General features: G+C 41.0%; 1 protein-coding gene and 1 long non-coding RNA gene across 3 annotated transcripts in view; one reads left to right on the top strand and one right to left on the bottom strand.

Annotated features, from left to right (window-relative positions):
• Positions 1-12310, bottom strand: part of DNAJB6 (DnaJ heat shock protein family (Hsp40) member B6) — a 65086-nt gene extending 52776 nt beyond the window's left edge. For both annotated transcript variants that reach the window (XM_075045464.1, XM_075045454.1), the window contains exons 1-2: positions 12234-12310; positions 1042-1150 (exon numbers count right to left, since the gene is read on the bottom strand). In XM_075045464.1, the coding sequence (XP_074901565.1) occupies positions 1042-1106 (65 nt within the window). In that variant the 5' untranslated portion in view covers positions 1107-1150; positions 12234-12310. The remainder of the gene's footprint in view (positions 1-1041; positions 1151-12233) is intronic.
• A 272-nt stretch (positions 12311-12582) lies between these two features.
• Positions 12583-15389, top strand: LOC142028600 (uncharacterized). The gene is made up of 3 exons (XR_012649633.1): positions 12583-12831; positions 14627-14719; positions 15055-15389. It is a non-coding gene; the product is annotated as an uncharacterized LOC142028600 (long non-coding RNA).
• Positions 15390-18827: the final 3438 nt, after the last annotated feature.

The following is an 18827-nucleotide window of genomic DNA, read 5'->3' as shown; positions in this document are numbered from 1 at the left end:
TACCGTGATACCAAACTGTGGCAGCATCCTAACATCAGTGATGACTTTGCCTGCTACACCTGCACACAATTCCTAGCCTCAAATGAAATATTTTAGGCAAAGTGTTCATAACTTTTTAAAGCAGCAAAGCTAAGCTTGCACTTAGGTTGATTTGGAGTGTTTTACAGAGTCATACAAGATCACAGGTCAAACACTTCAGTTGACAAAGCAGTATGTGGAGGAATTTGCAAAAGAACAAGGGAGGAAAAACACATAAATCAAACTTCCACACACTAGTGCAATTTGACTAATAAAGCTTAGGCACCTAGGAGAAGGAAAGAGAGAAACACAGTATTTCCAGGTCACTTGAAACTGCAATTTATTATTAAACGCTTTTGACATACTAGAAATGCATACTACAGAAATGTTTCCTCCCAAATGTTTGTTGAAAAGTAAATGGTATCTTTTGAAAATGTTACAAACACCCATCTTAAAACAGTACATAAACAGTAAATCTAAACAAAGAACTGTATTTAATTCCTTTGAAGACTCCTAATTTAAACAGTGGGGTTTTTTTAAATAATAACAGATGTTCAGTCCATCAAAATCTAGGCACAGAAACAAGACCTCATGTTAAGAAAAAGCTAGTATCCAAAAAAGCAGTATGCCAAATACTCATTAATAGCTTTGAAAAAGCACCTCTGCAAACGGAGGGGAAGACTAGTTACTGCAATTCAGCCACAGAAGGGGCTGTCACTGCCTGTACCATATCAAGTTTGGAGGCACACTTGGACGAAAATGTATTTAACAGCGATCAAAAAACAGTGACTGATGGCATTTTCACTTTAGCAGTACTCAGGATTCTTTTCCCAATTTCATAAAAATGAGCAAATGCTTTTACTTCAGAACACTGAATATTTCTCTGTTAGCAAAGGCATCACCTCAGATGACTACTACTCATCCTAGTATTAACAATGAAGTGATAATCCAGAAACCACGTGATTATATTTGTTCCTTAAAATACATACCTTATCTTATATATACATAACCAGTGATACTTACGCTTTTTTAATATCTTCTGCTGAGGCATGCTTTTGCACTCCCAGAACTTCATAGTAATCCACCATGTTTCAGTAGTTGTCTTGTTAACAACAGCTGCGCCTTTCAAGTCCTGTAACAACAAGAACTTGTAAATGAAGCTAGTTTAGTAATGCTAATTCATAAAAGTCAGGTAGGAGCCTAGTATCTTCCATTACCAAACCTGATCTGAGAGAGCTGCTTGTTTTTAGAAATGTGAATGTTATAAACCTCATGCTTTATTTTAGGTTGACAGATCAAACAATTACTTTGATTCTGATTTCTGTTTATGTTCTTTAATCCCACTGAAACACAGTGCACAGAGACATAGGTAAACAGCAGGTTCCTGAAAAAAATTAGACTGAAAAGCTAGATTTAATCAGTATATTATGAAGACTATGTACAGTATGTCACCATTTTGATATATACATTAATAACTCTGAATGCAAAAGAAACCATGTATCACGTTCACTTTATATCATCTCTGACACCTATGTCAGGTCTTAAGCACATATGAGCATAAACAAAGGGCCACATCTGTCACATCTCCTGTTCAGAACATTACTTACACTGAGATACTGCTCCCTTCAAAGAAAGCAATGTATGTGCAGGTCTTAGAAATCTAAAATTCCACCTATAGTTTCCAATAAGCCTTTCTTGTACTCAAACCTTGACAGAAAATTCACATATTGCCAAAGCTACCAAATTCCATTTACTTCCTTTATGCTTATGAACATAAAGTATGTAGCCAGGCGAGATTGCTCAAACTGCAAGGTTAACCAACCAACTCAAGTACAGAGGCACCTTGTGTTTCTTAGAGTAAGAGAATAAAGTTTTCACAAGAGTCCTAAGAAACCTACAAGTTAAAAGAAAAAGCATTTGCTCTACTCCATTTAAATACTGACAGTTTCTTGTCAATATTAGAGAATAGTTACAAGGAACAATTATACTAACCATTACTTCAATTGAATGACCACCAAGATTAAAGAACCTTTCTAAAAATTTCAAGAACATATCATCTCCTTATGCAAAGGCGGCTTCTCCCTACCACTGTATGTCTCCACTCTGGCAATTCAACAAGGCAACACCGACCTTTTTAGTGAGTTATCAACGTGTTGCAGGCAAAGTCACCCAAATATACTTAGAACATGACCATACAGCAATGTATTAGTCACGTTTTCTTACCCTGTGCATCAAGAACAAAAATTCATTGAAATCACTTCCCCCCCGTCCCCAAGTCACTCAGTGTTTTTCATTTCAGCCCAGGCAAGTCTTGTTTTCATGTTCTTTCACATAAATGCTGAAAGAATCAAGCATGATATAGCCCAATGAAATATTCTGAAATTAATTTATTGTACTAGTATTACATGTATCTTTCAAAATTCTGGGATATAAACATTAAAGAGAGACTTTTGCAATAAATTGGTACATCTTCACGATACGTTGCTGTTGTAGGTTAAAGCTTAATTAGGGATGTCGTTACACACACATTTCCTCAAATGGCAAAAGCAGTTTAAGAGATACCCTGCCACGCTGTCTCCCCCCGCCAAACTACTTACAGAAGCAAACGTATTGCAGGAGCTATGTGTTTTTAAAACTTGAGTGGTTTTAGCAATCTAGTTAACCATAGAGTGCCACAAACACTTACAAAATTAAAGTGTAGCAGGCAAACAGACCTCTAATTAACTTTGCCCTTTGAAGAAACCTCCACACTTAAGAAAATAGTAAGGGTATAGTTAATACTGTGACCAACACCAAGGGAAGTTGGGAGACATGCATTAAAATGAACATTCAGAATGCCAGTACTAATATAGTAATGGCAGGGTTCAATATGTAAACATATAGATTACCAAAAATATCCCACACTATTTGCTATCAACTAGCCTCACTAGTTTTGCTGTTTCCCAAACAACGATCAGAATAACAACTCTACGAATCCACAAGTGAGGAGCAAGGTTAGCACGTGTTAAGGATGTTATCAAATCCTGTAGCCCATCCTTATGAGTAATAGCATATATGGAACATATAGTTGACAGAAAGAAATCAAGGGGAGGAGAATCTAGTATGAGTCAAGCTTAAGGCTAGAGGTCAGAGCCCCTCCTAATAAGAGATACTACCCTAAAACCAGTGAGCTAAGAGCAGGAAGCCACAACACATAAGAGTACATACCATACTAACTGTTTTTTCCATACTCTCCTTTTTTTCTTAAATACAAGACTTCCATTAGCACTCCTCTCAATTTAGGCAGATATCTTAAAGGGAAAATTCAAAACTCAAGCTTCTAGCTAGAATAAGCAGGTAGGAAAAGCAACTTAGGTGCAAAAAATAAATCACATCTTTTCCTAGAGAACTTTGTACACACTGGTAGTCATATTGATTTCAACATATATTTCTTTAAACACTTTAGCTGTTTCTTTAAAAACAGTGCTGCAGTGTTATAAGTTCAGACTCAATACATATACCAATATACCCTAAGAAGCCTGAAGTTGGGACCAAAAGTGAGTGCTGAGGCAACATGACCAGCTCTTTACAGATTACTCAGACCCTAAAAAGCAACTCCTCCAAGAACAGAGGAATTACTTGTTTGAAAGAAATGTCTGGGGCTTGCATATTCTATCTTTGAGTGTGTTATTGTTCAGTTTTTTCTTGCCACTAATATAAAGTCTGGAATTAAGACAAGCCAGCAGCTCTCTAAAGAAAACAAACTGTTGATATTCTCCTTCTCTTAAACATTTGGGTGACAGTAACAGTTCATCTCCAATTGATCATTATTTCTATTGCTAGTTACCACAAAGTTACCATAAAACTGCACTGCTAAAATTTAGGTATCACAGGAACTTTTCTCCTGTGTGCAAAAAGGTTTTAGCAATATTTACATGAAGAAAATTAATCTGCAGCTTTTTTTTGTCCAGCTTAAGCAAAACATGCAAAACCATGAAACAGCGTCAGCTAATATTTAGCCCCTTAAAAATATTTGGATTTTTGCTCAACTTCCAGTAAGACAAAAAAAAAAAAAACAAAACCAAGAAACAAACCAAAAACAACACCCAAAAACCCAACCCAACAGTCACAAACTAGAAAAGACCTCTGTCTCCAATCTTTCCAGGAAAAAAATATTGAAAATACTCACTCCAGAAAGCAACCACCATCAACTTATAGCAAAATAGAAAACAGCTGACCATCAACTTATAACAAAACAGAAAATGGCTGATTAAAAAAAAAAAATAAATCAGTAATTTTAAGGCTAGTAGAAATCTGCCCAGTGAAAATGCCTAAAACTTTCAAAGAAGCAAACCATATACCTTCCAGCAAAACAAAAAGCAAAAATACTCAACTGTCCTACCCAAAATGGCATGACAAAAATCTTCTTCCAACCCCAAATTTAAACAATTTGTCTCCAAATACACAAGCAAGGCTCCTTAACTAGGCATTCAAGAGGTTTTTTTTTCCAAAGCCACAAGGAAGCCACCCCACATTAGCTAATTTCCCACCTCCAACCACAGAAAATCTTCAAAGTCTCAGAAGAAAAAACAAGCAAAAAAACCTCCAGATGAAAGAAGTTGTTTCATGGCCTTCGTGTTTGCCTGCAAAGTCTACAGTTACTTGTGTTCCTAATTGCACTATGTTTACAGGATGCTATCAGGTACTCTAACTCCTTCTTTGGAGCATGAACAAATCAAACATCCAAATGTTTATGTGAACCAAAAGTTTCCATAGCTTACAGAGAAGTCAGCTTTGTTCTGGCTTACCAAGCAGAAGCCCTGAATGTTCATACTAACTCAAGGCAACTGATAGGAGTACACGACCAGGCTTGAGACCTCCCTCTTACACCAGAGCCCAAAGCTGGATCAGTTTAGTTACCCTGAAACCTGGCTCAAACTCTCGTATGGCAAAGTCCTCAGCTACATAAAAGGCATGAGAAGAATTACAGAAGATAGATATGTAGAGAGCTATAAGCTTAGAGAAGAGAAGAGAAATCAGATGCATAACCTTCAGGGATGACAAAGCAGCACCCCTAACTAAATACGGAAGGGAGGAAGGTATCCGAACAAGAAATTCTTAAATCAGTCAGGAAAGAATTCAGACAGCAAGGGGCATGCGACCTTTGCAGTCAGCCTAGTCAGAAAAAGTTATCTATTTCTGGCTGTGAAGCAACAGGGCAGCACAGACAGTCCTGAAAGGTGCCAGAACAGCTCAAGCTTAGTGACTAGTGCAGTCACCTGGGTAGAGGGAGATGGAGTTCCAAATTCCTGATTCATGCAATTCACAGAAGCAGCCAGTCATCAACATCCTGTGCAAGTTGCACATCCATCCCATTCCTAGTACCTGCCTGCTTTCTATGAACGTACCTAAAGGATTGCATCCTGCTGGCAACACAGGAAGAACAAACACCCTGTTCTGAATCCCAGTTCAGCTGGAGCTTGCATCTGGACGTACTCAATAGCAACTGACCAATATAGAGATGTCTCTGGTATGTTAATAGATGATGCGCATACTTGAGGATCTTTGGGAATTGCAACCTACGATTAAAAAAATGTGACTTTTCACATTCCAAGAATTTTATTAGAAAGCAATATGCCAGCTGGACCCGATAAAATTCTACACTCCATCAAAGTATAAGCAAGGCTACACTAGCATTAATACTATTGTGGATCTAGGGCCATACAAAGAATACCAAGGAACACACACACTTTCAGAGTTTTCTAGTATTTCTTAATTTGATTATTATATAGCTAAGACACCTTTGCTAAGCCTTTAATTATTTACAGTACAGTAAATTCAGAGACATATAAAAATATTTTCAGTCTTAAAGTAACAAACTTCAGATGAAATTCAGTCACTTCATTTGCTTACAAGCTACAGATTTCAAATGCAATCCATGAATTGTAATAACTTGCCTGTATCTCTCCCAAGCTACCTATCTGTATTGGGTTTGCATGGCAAGGTTTTGGTAGCTGGGGACTACAGGGGTGGCTTCTGTGAGAAGCTGCTAGAAGCTTCCCCTACGTCCACTAGAGCCAATGCCAGCTAGCTCCAAGACCGACCCGCTGCTGGCCAAGGCTGAGCCCATCAGCAACAGCAGTAGCACCTCTGTGATAATATATTTATGAAGGGGAAAAAAAAGTTGCTGCAGAACAGAAACTACAACCAGAGAGAGGAGTGAGAAGATGTGAGAGAACCAACCCTGTAGACCCCCAGGTCAGTGCAGAAGGAGGGGAGGAGGTGCTCCAGGCGCCAGAGCAGAGATTCCCCTGCAGCCCGTGGGGAAGACCATGGTGAGGCAGGCTGTCCCCTTGCAGCCCAGGGAGGTCCACGGGGGAGCAGATCTCCACCTGCAGCCCGGGGAGAGAGGACCCCACGCCAGAGCAGGGGGATGCCTCCCAAGAGGGCTGTGATTCCATGGGAAAGCCTGCGCTGGAGCAGGCTCCTGGCAGGACCTGTGGACCCATGGAGAGAGGAGCCCACGCTGAAGCAGGTTTTCTGGCAGGACTTGTGATCCCACGGGGGACCCACACTGGAGCAGTTCATGAAGAACTGCAGCCCATGGGAAGGACTCACATTGGAGAATTTCATGGAGAACTGTCTCCCATGGGAGGGGCCCCGCGCTGGAGCAGGGGAAGAGTGAGGAGTCCTGCCCCTGAGGAGGAAGGAGAGGCAGAGACAACATGTGATGAACTGACCACAACTCTCATTCCCCATCCCCCTGTCTGTGCCACTGGGGGGGTAGGTAGAGAATCCAGAAGTGAAATGTGCCCGGATAGAAGGAAGGGGTGGAGGGAAGGTGGTTTATGATTTGGTTTTATTTCTCATTACCCTACTCTGGTTTGACTGATAATAAGTTAATTTTCCCCAAGTAGAGTCTTTTTTGCCTGTCACAGTAATTGGTGAATGATCTCTGCCTGTCCTTATCTTGACCTGTGAGCTTTTCATTATATTTTCTCTCCCCAGTCCAGCTGAGGCGGGGGGGGGAGGATAGAGCAGCTTTGGTGGCCACCTGGCATCCAGCCAAGGTCAACCCACCACACCATCTAAAAGAAGTGTAAATAAAGATCAACCATGAAGCGCCACTTCCCAAGGCTTCCAAGACTCATTTGTACCAGCAGCTCAAGGAGTTTTCACTGGCTTGAAGAGGTCACTGCCTTGAAGATGTCACTGCCTCTAATACACAGATACTGGTTATAGAAACTGCCTTCTGGTGTCATCCTACACCCTACTCCAAAAAAGACAAATCTCACACCACAACTTTTCAGAGCGGAACACCACTCAGGCAACAAATACATTTTACCTAGTTCAACTCAGCAACACAGGAAATACATTTTACCTAGTTCAACTCAGCAATACAGGAAGCTATACAAGTCTCAAAACACTGGCCAAATCCCAAATAAAATGAAGATATCTTCATCAGTTCTAGCACCAATATCTGGGACGTGCCATATGTAACTGAGCTGAGACCATGAGCAGTCTCTTGGCTGTATTAGCAAAAGTCCGCTGTGCTAGCGCTGTAGAAGTGCTAACAAAAACACCCACACTGTATACCAGAAAAATCTTTGTAAGGGGAAGTTCAGGAATGCTATGGAACTAAAAGAAAGTTTAATTCTGATGAGTGCAATAATACAAACCAAGAAAACCTGTATAAAGCTTGCGATTAATTAAGCTGACAAATACATTTAAACACTGCACCAACATTAAATTTTTCTTTCCACTGATATATGTACAGTGTGGTACAGAGTAAGGTATATTAAAAACCTCAGTACTTTTAACTTCTACTTAGCTAAGCTCAGGAAAGCTGTCACAGTTTAACTTCACAGATTCCTGAAATTTCTTGTTTCATGGAAAAATATAAATTGACCATATAATTAAAGTTAATAAAATGTACTTAAATAGCAATGTTTATACTCATATCCTTAATACTACTACAGCATCCCCATGAGATGAATCTAATAAAATGAACATTCCAAAAAGCTTAGTTTAATCTCACGTTTACATCAAACATCCTGCTTCTATGTCAGAAAACAGAGTGGATTTGAATACAGTGATTATTATATGAGATGATGCAGTTCACAGAGAGGAAAAAGTAGGTAGGATGACTGCTTTATCTTCCAGTTAAAGTTCTATTTAAAAAACAACAACAAAAACCCACCACAACCAAAAAAGAGCCACCTGTACAAGGCTCCATCACCCCTCAATGCAAGAAGTTACAAAGAATCCTGCCCATTACTCTCCTCCCCAAGGAGAGCAAGACACAACTGTGGCAAGAACTACAGGACTTGCTTGTCCATATTACTGCCTGGCACATGGAGAGCCTGTAGAGGGCAACAAGTAAGAAACCATTAATAAACAATTAACCTACCAAAAATGGAAACACAGGAAATTGAAAATCTTCATCTGTGAAAGAAATGTAAACACTAGCTAACAAAAACTGGAAAAGGAAGTAAGTAGATCAGCAAATAAATAGGCTAGCCTCATACCCTTGGCTTATACTCTACTGCTTATCCATCTGATCTATGAGCATGCCTTGAATCAAGGGGTACTTATTCATGATCTCTCCTTAAAGCAAAGGGGCATTTTTCCAAAACACAACCACTCAGGTGTCCAAATTTGGAATTGTGTCATACAAATATCTGGAACACTGGCACCCTCCTAAAACTAACCATAAAAGGCTATTTTATACAAAGTAAAAATATTCCTAACTCATTTTAAAAAATGTATGATCTGTGTTTGATTAAGCGATTAAAAATGGTGAAAGCCTCAACTGGCAAAGATTGGGTCCAGAAAGTTTCAGCCAAATAATCACATGCAACCAGATGATCGTTCAGGGAAAAGAAAATAGTTTGAAGTTTCTACACACTTCCCCTGAAGTAGTTTCTGGAGTCATGATAATTTTACTTAAGCCAACCAGCAAAAAAAAAAAAATGTTACATTAAAGCAAACATCAATTTCTTTTTCAGAACAACGATGACAGGCTGTCATAGATTCAGACTACATTAAGACAGAAAATAATTTCTTCTAATCAAAAGAATTAACAAAGTTTTAACAAAAACTGGCTGCAATGTAGCTATGTCTGGCTTCAGACTTATTACATGAGCTTTAAGATCCTTATTAAGTACTGAGTTCTCACTAATATCAGTGGGATTTCACTACTTATTTAGAACAAATAGAAAACATAAATGAAACATACAACTAGTAACTGCAGGAGTGAAATTCATATGCATGAATTATTTCTTCCCTAGCAGTTAAACAAACAGAAGCAGAATAATGCTTTCATTAGGTTTAAACTTAAGAAAAATCTAACATTCATCCAAATGTAGTATTTCATTGAAAAGCAAAGAAAATATAATTTAAACCTACTAATATAGTAAACTACAGTTTTAATTTAAATCTATCTGGAAATAAACAACGATCATAGATCAGATCCAACAAGTTTTGACAAAGCTAAGTAATTTCTTCCTAATCCTTCCATTTCTTGAATACATCAAGACAAAGAAAAAGCTGTCAATAGAAAATGTTTTCAGGACACAGCTGACAAGGTTCTTTATAAATGCTATTAAAGAAATGGAGCACTTCCTACTTAAGGAGCAAAATACTAGAATATTAAGCCTCACACAACTAAATGGAAAACTGAGGGAATACATTCCCTTCAAAACATTATTTATATCGTAAGAAACAGATGGTCTGCTCAAGTCTGGAAGTCCGGCGTATTGACATGACTGAGATGCACTATCCTCTATAGCCAGCAGCACAAGAGCAGAACACAACTAGCACGCGTGGCTGCACTCACTCTGTTCAACCTGGTGTGACATTTCAGTCAATTCCAGGCTAGACCTTCAATGCCTCTGGACTCACAGTAAAACACAAACATCACCCTCATCCCACACGACCTCAGCTCAAAGACCTAACTGTATCAATGTGTTAAGCACAGATGTAGGAGTCCTGAAAGTTTTACAGTTTAAAAAACAAAAAAACCCCAAACTCAGTTATTTCTTTTCTCAATACAGTCCAAATACTTTTAGGAACTCATATATCCTTGTTATTGAGATGATGATTTAACATAAGTTGTTTCCTCTCTCCACGTACGTTCCAAAACTTCTGGTGGATGAAAGAAAGAACACACCAGGTATTTAAGTTTATATATCTATTAAAAAAATAAATAGCAAGACACATTATCTCTCCAACTAAAAATTCTGCATTACACAAAAGCGAAGCCTTGCATGCTTTTTCCCCAAAGTCCAGCCAAGATAAATTGGCAAAGTGCATCAATCTATGAAAGACAGAAGAAAATACCAGAGAGAAAAGTTGTTTTGGTAAGAATGTGCTGTAGTCAGAAAGCACAAGTGCTAAAAAGATAAATCCAATGGAGAACAAGGGAAACTTTGCAGTTTACAGGTAGAGAAATTATTATTAACATTGCAGTTTAAACAGTACTGCCAGTAAAAGTAGCAATTTAAATTTCTCCTCCAATGTCTGAAATTATTTAAGAAAATTTAATCCTAAATTAACTTCCATTTTGAGCAGTCTCTTGTTCTCCACTGAAAAGACAGCATGAGAACCAAAAAGGGGAAACAAAGTTAGACCAGTACTGTGCACTAGTTAGCATTTTGGCTGTTCAAAATAAAAAAAAAAAACCAACACAAAAAACATAATCACAGAGACAAGATCTGTAAATACACTTACTCACTAGTACAAACAAATCTTCTTTTGCAACATAATCCAGCAAACTAAATGGTACTTTAACCACTAGTCTCTTGATCATCAGCTGAACATAAAATCCTCCTAACTAGAGTACAGGGATCTCCAAAGAATAAACAAAAATTAAGGTCAGCAGGAAGCAGTAACTGCAACCTCAGAGGACCAGAGGGGCAGAGCCGACTTTCATTCCAGCTGTTCCCTCTGTGTCAACACCTTGTTCTTATCACTTTTTGACACTTTATATCCTAAAAACTCAGGGCTCAATCACTGATTGACTACACAATGTCACAAGCTTGACCATTTGCACATTAGCATTGTTATAAATTTAGCTTCTATGATGTTACTGTGTCCAAATGAGAACCAAACAAGTAGTTTATTATCAGATTTCAAAACAAATTCACTCAGTATTTTGAATAATCTTTTCTAATGCTTTCATTAGTATGGCTTAAACCTGCAGCACAGGTTTTCAGCAGCTAAGGAGAGCTCTGGCAGTACACCTGTAACACAACATAAAGCATGGCTACAAACAGGAACACTGGTCATAAATAAGTTCACTTCCCAACTCCCTGCCTTCTCCTAAGTCCAGCAAATACTGACGACAAACTATGTTCCTTACCTGCCAGTGGCAATTTTCAATTCAGCTTGGAACTTGGCAACAGCGAGTTCAAAACACCTGAGCCCTACCTACCGCCTTCACACACAACAAACCTTACTACTGACCCTACGATGAGTTAATAAACGCAAAACAGAATTTAACTAAACCACTTCTGTCGGGGGAGAAGTACTTTGAGTTTAGAAGCATACCAAAAAAGCACGCTGCGAAGAAAAAGACTTTAAGTAAAACGTCTGTTTAACACGTTCACGAGCAAAGGGTGAACTGAGGCTCTCCCTCACCTTTTTGTAACTGAAACCACTACAAGCAGAAAGGGGAACGCGGATTTTTTTTTCCCTAGGCCTTCTCTGCTTGCGGCAAACAAGAAACAAATCCGGATGATCTAGGATCGTACGGCCCGGGGATCCCAAACTGCATCTTCTCCGCTCCCAGTTACGGGATAAGCCCAACCAAGGCAGCCACTGCGCCCGGGGGCGGCTCCCTCACCGCCCACCCCCAATTGCCGGAGATCCACGCCGCCCGCTCCGCTCCCCCGCGCGAACCCCGCTCCGGCCGCCCCGGGGCCGCCGCCACGCACCTCCCCAACGGCTGGGAAGGAAAACCCCGGGTCAGGCGGCAGGCCGGCTCCCGGCGGGAGACGCTCCACCGCCGGTCCTCCAGCGCGCAGCATGGCGGCGCCGGCCCGGGCCTCCGACGAGCCGAGCCGCGCCGGCAGGGCCCGCTACGAGCAGCACCGTTGCTAAGGCCCAGAAACCGCCGCCCCCTCCCGCTTCCTCGCTCCCCCCCTTTCCCCTCACACGGCCGAACGAGGCGAGGCCCATCACCGGGGCAGACCCGGCCGGCCGGCCGCCGGCCCCCAGTCCCCCCCGGCACTCACCCGGCCCGGTGCCTCCACAGCGCGGCCGCCACCCTCCCCGCAACGGTAACGGCGGTAAGCTTACCTCAGCCGCAAACAGGAAACGCCGTCAGCGCGTGGCGTCACTTCCGCCCGGCTGTTTCCGGAAGTTTCTCGAACGGGGAGGGGGGGGGTGCGGCCGCCGGGAGCAAGCAGAGACCGCCCCCTGCCGGCGACTGGCGGTGCTGCAGCGGGGGCGGGGCCGAGGGCGGGGCTTCGCACCTCGGGGGGCGGGGCTTCGCGCCTCGGGGGCGGGTCGCCTCTCGGGTCACGGAGCAGCCGCCGAGGCGCCGTCAGCGCGTGCCGGCCCGTTTCCCCCCGCCCCGGCGGGGAGAGCCGCCATCATCGGCCTCGGCTGCCGCGGGCGGGCGAGCGGCCTTCCCCGGCGCTGGTTTCCCCTCACGGCACCGTCGGTATTCCTGCCCTGGGGTCCGTAAGCCCCGCCCCCCCCCAGAGGCGGGCGGTTGGGTGGGAAACCCCTCTGGGCTTCTCGGAGGGGAAGAAAGTGAGGTCCAGGTGTGTTGCTGAGGGAAAAGGAGAACAAAAGTAGTAACAGTTTAAAAGAGCAGTCTCTGAATAGGTGAGTTTGGCTGCTAGAAGCGGGAAGACAAAGTTTCTCCCCTCATGCGCGTCTTCCTTTCAGTCTCGAAAATCGTCGTCTTCGTGAGGCCTCCGTTTCCGGTTTGAGGCCTGCGGTTCATCGTTTTCCAGCTGGCACCTGGACAGATTCCTCATGCTGCTTGAATATATTTAAACATCCTTCAGGTTATATTTGAGTATGTGGTTTTCAGAGTGTCATGGCTGAGAGCAAAGTACAAGCAGCCAAGTTATTCTATTTTAAAAATTTGGACTTTATCCATCATTTAAATTGCTGTAAAATTACATTTCTCGCCCTTTATTTAAAAAGTTGGAGGCGGCATTGATTTATAGATCACCAAAGTGAAATTAGAGAGTTCCCACACCTAAAATGTCCGCTCCACAAATAAAGTCAATTAAAAGGCTACTCATTATTTTGGGGGTGTTCATGTTAAGGGAGTAGGATCAGTCCAAAAGGAAAAAAGCAAACTTAGAATAAGACAGAGGAGAACCTAATACAAATCAGCAAGGCAAGTAGTAGGACAACCCTAAGAGAAGTATACGCTTGGTGCTTTGGGGGAAATGGAAGCTTCGAAAGAAATATTGCTTGTAAGATTTGATGCTAAACTATGCTCATGGAAACAAGTCTTTAAAATTAGATCAAAGAGACACCCAATACCATTGTTAGTTTCTCATCAGCAAGTAGCTGTGAAGTCCAAGTTGTTGATCCACTTGGAAAAAAAAAAAAAAGACAACTAGTAGGTTAGACTGGCTCTTTCTAAAAGGTATGGTTGCAAACCTCAGAGGATTCCCAGCCTAGCAAGTGCAAAGGTAAGCAGCAGGTCAGTGCTGTGTAGTTTGGGAGGAGACTTTGATTTAATGCTTTAAACATTTCTTGATGTGGAAATAAAGAGGTTTTTTCCTCAACCTTTCGTAACCAATGACAGGTGAGAAAAAAGTATGGAAAGTCTTCAGTCTTTTAAAAATCTCACCTGCAGTAAACAAGCTAGAAGTAGCGCATGAGGCAGTTACTTCGCTTTAATTCTTTACAGAGTAGATTTTATATTAAAGTTATGGTACAATGGATGCCAACCGTAAATTTTTCTGTTTATCCACACAAGCAGAACAGTGGCAAAGAAGCATAATTCCTTATAGAATTACAGTGTTGAAATCGCAACACTGTCTACACCAGTGCAACCGGGACCACTGCGCTGTAACACAACTGTTTTATGGGTGACAGCGTTACATTAGTTTGCCCATAGATTTTCTAACACTATTCTGACTCTAGACTGCGTAGCTCTCCATTAACACTCTTCAGATACAGGAATAATGTTTGGGAAGGCTTAGAGACCAGTTTTGCACTTAGAGAAAGTAAAATATGAGAAGGTAAAAGTGCCTTGCTCACAGCTGAGGGCAAGGCTAGCACTATGAGATCCAGTTTGGCATTTTCTACAGCAAAACACAGAGAATGTAAATAAATGTTTCCAAACACAGTTATAGAAAGAAACCAAAGATTATGTAATTACAAAAAAAAAAAATCCAAAATGTATTTTAATTGGTTTATGTTTGTCTTTGTCTTAGAAGTGGGATATGAACACATTTCCTGAGACTTTGCAGAACGGGTAGTTTGCACAGTCACCAATTACAAATATAATTTATTGTGGCATCTTTTTTTTAACTTATTATCTTTGATAGCTGAGATTATCTAACACTGAACAGTAACAAGAAGTATTTAATTTTTTTTTAAGTTGGTTTATATTGTGCACTTGATATTTAATTTTCTGTTCTCTGGTTTACAGGGAAAGGCAGAGGATTGCAATAAATACAGCACATGGCAGAGCCAGCTAGAAGGGGTACTGTCGGGTATACTGAAGAACACTGCAGAGATCCAGGTGGGCATGCAAAGTCAGTATCCCCAAAACTCCCATAGTGAAACAATGTGACCCCAGTTTGTCTTCACCAGACCTGAGCTGGCTTCTGTAGAGCCGCTTACATGATTGTCTCCAGTGCTCCAGTTCTGAGAGATTTCACTACCGTATGCTTGTAAGCATACGGCTTGGTCAGCTCTGGAGCCGCACCCAGGTAAGAGCCAATCTTACTGACTCTGCAGGAGGCAGCTCAGTCTGGCAAGCTGGCACAGAGTGCTACTGGACCTCCATGGACTTGGTGACATTCAGAAACAATGGGACAGAGGTAGCAGCTGAGGGATTTCTATTTGTATCTCAAGGTCTTAGGAGCAGGGGAAGTAACTCCAGAGACTCCAGGCTGAGGTTGCCTCTAACACAGCGTCCATCAGACTGCTCAGCTTCTACCAAAGGAAGAAAGTCTCTGCATCCCACCTGTGGTTCAAGCTTCCCATGTTGGTAAATGACCAAGCATTCCATCCGAAGTCATCTGACAAGGTTTAACCCTACACATTTTTTCATGCACAGAAGTGGGTTACAAGTTAACAGTAATTTGGGGAGCGCAAGACTAACAGGATGAATCTATAAAAATGTTAACAGTGACAGATTTTTATCCCTTTTGATCAGCTTCCTGTAAAATTTATCAGAGAAACATAAAGAGTAGTTTCAAAAACATTCATGGTCTTGTTTTCCTGGCTTCTGTTTGTTTTCTGACCAGAAGAAAACGCTGCTTTGATGCTGCTCTGCCCATTGCACTTGTTGCCTTAGCCCAGACAACTAACAAAACAGGACTAATAAAACAGAAAAGCTTTTAGATTCAGAAAACCTTCTTCAAAGGTATTTGCAAAAGTACAAAGTAAAAGCATTCTATGTTTTTATGGCTAGCGGCTTGCAACAAAAGCCTGGAATATTGTGTTAAAGAGCATTAAATTTGATGTTGCTGGCAGAGGATCAACATTCCAATAGCAAAAGCTGATAAAGTCTGCTGGGTCTGTCGAAGCTGGTACCAAAGATCCAGGCAGACCCGGGCTGGTATCCAAGTACTGAGTCATAAGTCCAAATAAACTCTGTTAGGAAAGGATCTTCATTGTTCAAGAATTTTCAACTCTCACCTGGGAACATGAGGGAGAGGTCTGGTTCACTTCAACTAACTTCAGCTGTCTAAAAGTTAAGCATCTAGTTTAAGGCCTCCAACTATGAAGAGAGAGAGAAAGAGGGGGCACCTCCAGGGCACGATCTGTTCCACCCACTTTGGAGATGTGTTTTATTAAAGAAAGAACTGCCCTCTGGAGCTCTGTCTCTGGGTTGCCTTTCTTTCATCGGAAGTGCCTCGACAGCCACCTTACAGATGGCTGAAGTTAAGTGAGATGAATTCAGGCCTAACTGGTAGCTATAACCTAATGATGGAAATAATATGGCAGCATTCCAGGAGGTATTAGCAATTCACATAGTTCCCAGATTCTTTTTTTTAATCATTTTTTATGACTTATGGAGGTCAATTATGAAAAGCCCATCAGAACACAAGAAATGCTTAAAAATGCTGCATTAGAGAGATATTAATATTAGTCCGCTTGATGTGGTAATGGCTGCAGCCTTCTCGGCCTGCTGCTCTGGCCTGCTGCTTAATGCATCCAGTTTTTCTATTTACAGATTTACAGATTCTATTTTTGGTATTAGCAAAGAACACGAGCATATGTATCAAAGACTGTTCTCACATCATTTAATTATAGTACTACTGGCAAAGTAATTCTGGAAAGTGCCACTTAATTAAATATAAGCATTAACTTTTTGCTGATAGCTTATCAGAAACAATTAGGTTTGAAATATGGGCAATACACCTAATGTTTAAAACTTTAAGTAGAAGCATTAAAAGCACAAAATAACCAATTTTCATTAGCATTCTCCAGAGGTTTTTCTGCTGAGCACAACCTCAATTTTCATTGGTACAGTGCTTCTTACTGCAAGTTTATCTGGACTCCTCTTTGTAACCAAAAGCTTGAGCCGAGTGGACGCTTTTGAAAGCGATTAAAACATTTCAGGATAGCTGGTGCTTTTGCTAATTCCTCCTGAAGTACCAGGTGTATTCTGCTGATTATTTGAGGTGTGCAGACAACAACCTAAGAACTGTTGTGGGCAGTCAGAAGATCTCACAGCTTAAGGCAAGTGCTTATTCCTTGCAAGGACAGCTTGATCAGCATTTATGTTCATATACCAATGCCAAATATTAGTTAATTCTATGTAATTTTTCATCAATAGCCAGACAGATCAAACACATAATTAGACCTAAAGTATCTCTGCAGAACTTCGGGCTCTGCTGCTGTTTGCCTGAAAGTGCAGAGCGGAAAAACAGTAAGCAGAGCTGTAAGGAAAAGAATTATTCTTAATTAAAGATACAAGGGCTAGACGGAACTAATTTCTTTAGAAGGTGTGTTTGACAACACACAGCAAAACTACACAGCAACTGCTGAGAGATGCTTTTCCTAGATTGAACATTAGGGTAAGCAGAAGTAGCAAGATGATCTGAAACTACACCATCTGGTAAATGCCTGTTTCCTTCTTCAGCAATCAAGAGTTTTGTGTTAACTATAAACAGAGAATAAAATAGAAATAACGCAAAACTACTTTTCAGTCAAATGTTACACAGAATGAACTAACAGCTGCTCTGGGAATGCAAAAAAGAATGATCTTAAATATAGTAGGACATTTGAGCAAGCTGTTCCTATAAATACATTAACAAACACTGCAAACAGAATGTAGGTTTTCTACAGAGATGTGGACATGCAAACTTAGTCCCAGGCTGGAGAGCAACTATTCTAGCAATGAAACGTAGCAATGATTTAACCATCACACAAGTTCATCCCTTGACAGCATGAAATCAAGCCTGCAGGACATCTGTGCCTGCCTTTATGTATAAGCAGTCCTGCTGGTGCCAGTCAGAATTCCCATGTTTCTCCTCTTTGACTGTCTGATGTGCTTTGCTGGATTGCACCTAGCACTGAGCTACCCAGTCTTTGCAGAAGACAGCCAAATTACAGGAGTTTGTCCAGGAAGTTGCACTCCTACATGTTTGATACTGTTGGTGGCAGAACAAATGAATACACAGATTATTTAACATTTAGCATTAGTCCTGTGGTTTCTGCATCAATGTTTAGCATTGTATCCATAAAATGTTGTGAAAATAAATGAGACCAATTTTTACTAAGTCTGTTATTTCGCAATTGATAACAGATTTGCAAAATCCTTGAAAAGACAAAGCAGCACTGGAAGTTGAAAAAGCAAAGCCACAAAACCTTAAATCTAACCTTAACTGGTAAATGCCATCTATTAACTACAGACATCTACAGGCATCTGACAAGGAAGAGAATTAGTGTAGTCTACTCTGTCCCCAGTCACATCACATCCACAAAGGTATTTTGAAGATGCCGCTGTGTTCACTAACAAGCAAGTCAGAGAGAAAGATGATTAAGGTTTTGGAGCACATGTCATATGAGGGGAGGCTGAGAGAGCTGGGCTTGGTTTAGCCTGGAGAAGGCTCAGATTCCTCTTAGTACTGCCCAGTGACAGGACAAGAGGCAATGGGCACAAACTGGAATAAAAGAAATTGTGTTTAAACCTGATTAAAAATGTTTTATTGTAAAGGTAGTTAACACTGGAACAGGTTGCCCAGAGAAGTTGTGGAGTCTCCATCCACAGAGACATTCAGAACTCCACAGGGCAACATCCTGAGCAACCTGCTCCAGCTGACCCTGCTTTGAATAGAGGGGTTGGACTAGGTCATCTTCAGACATTCCTACTGACCTCAACCAGGTTCCGTGTTCTTTGAAATGCATTCAACTGGTACAACTTCATAATCACTTTTTGCCTTGTGTTGTCTCTCTACACACATCAGAAATATTATAAGCTTTCCAGACTACCAGATACATACTGAAAAACAGGCAAGGTATCTGGGCATTTTTGTTCTATTCATGCTATGAATTATGAACTGCCCTACAAGAGGAATCTTCTGTTATTTTCTGTTTACCACATTTTTAGTGGTAGGTAAGCTGAAGAATATATGGTGCTATTTGTAAGCATTCCAAAATACACATGCATAATA

This window comes from Buteo buteo, chromosome 2 (assembly GCF_964188355.1).
Source record: "Buteo buteo chromosome 2, bButBut1.hap1.1, whole genome shotgun sequence".
In the NCBI taxonomy this organism is placed as follows: Eukaryota; Metazoa; Chordata; class Aves; order Accipitriformes; family Accipitridae; genus Buteo; species Buteo buteo.
This window is presented reverse-complemented; position numbering and strand designations above follow the sequence as displayed.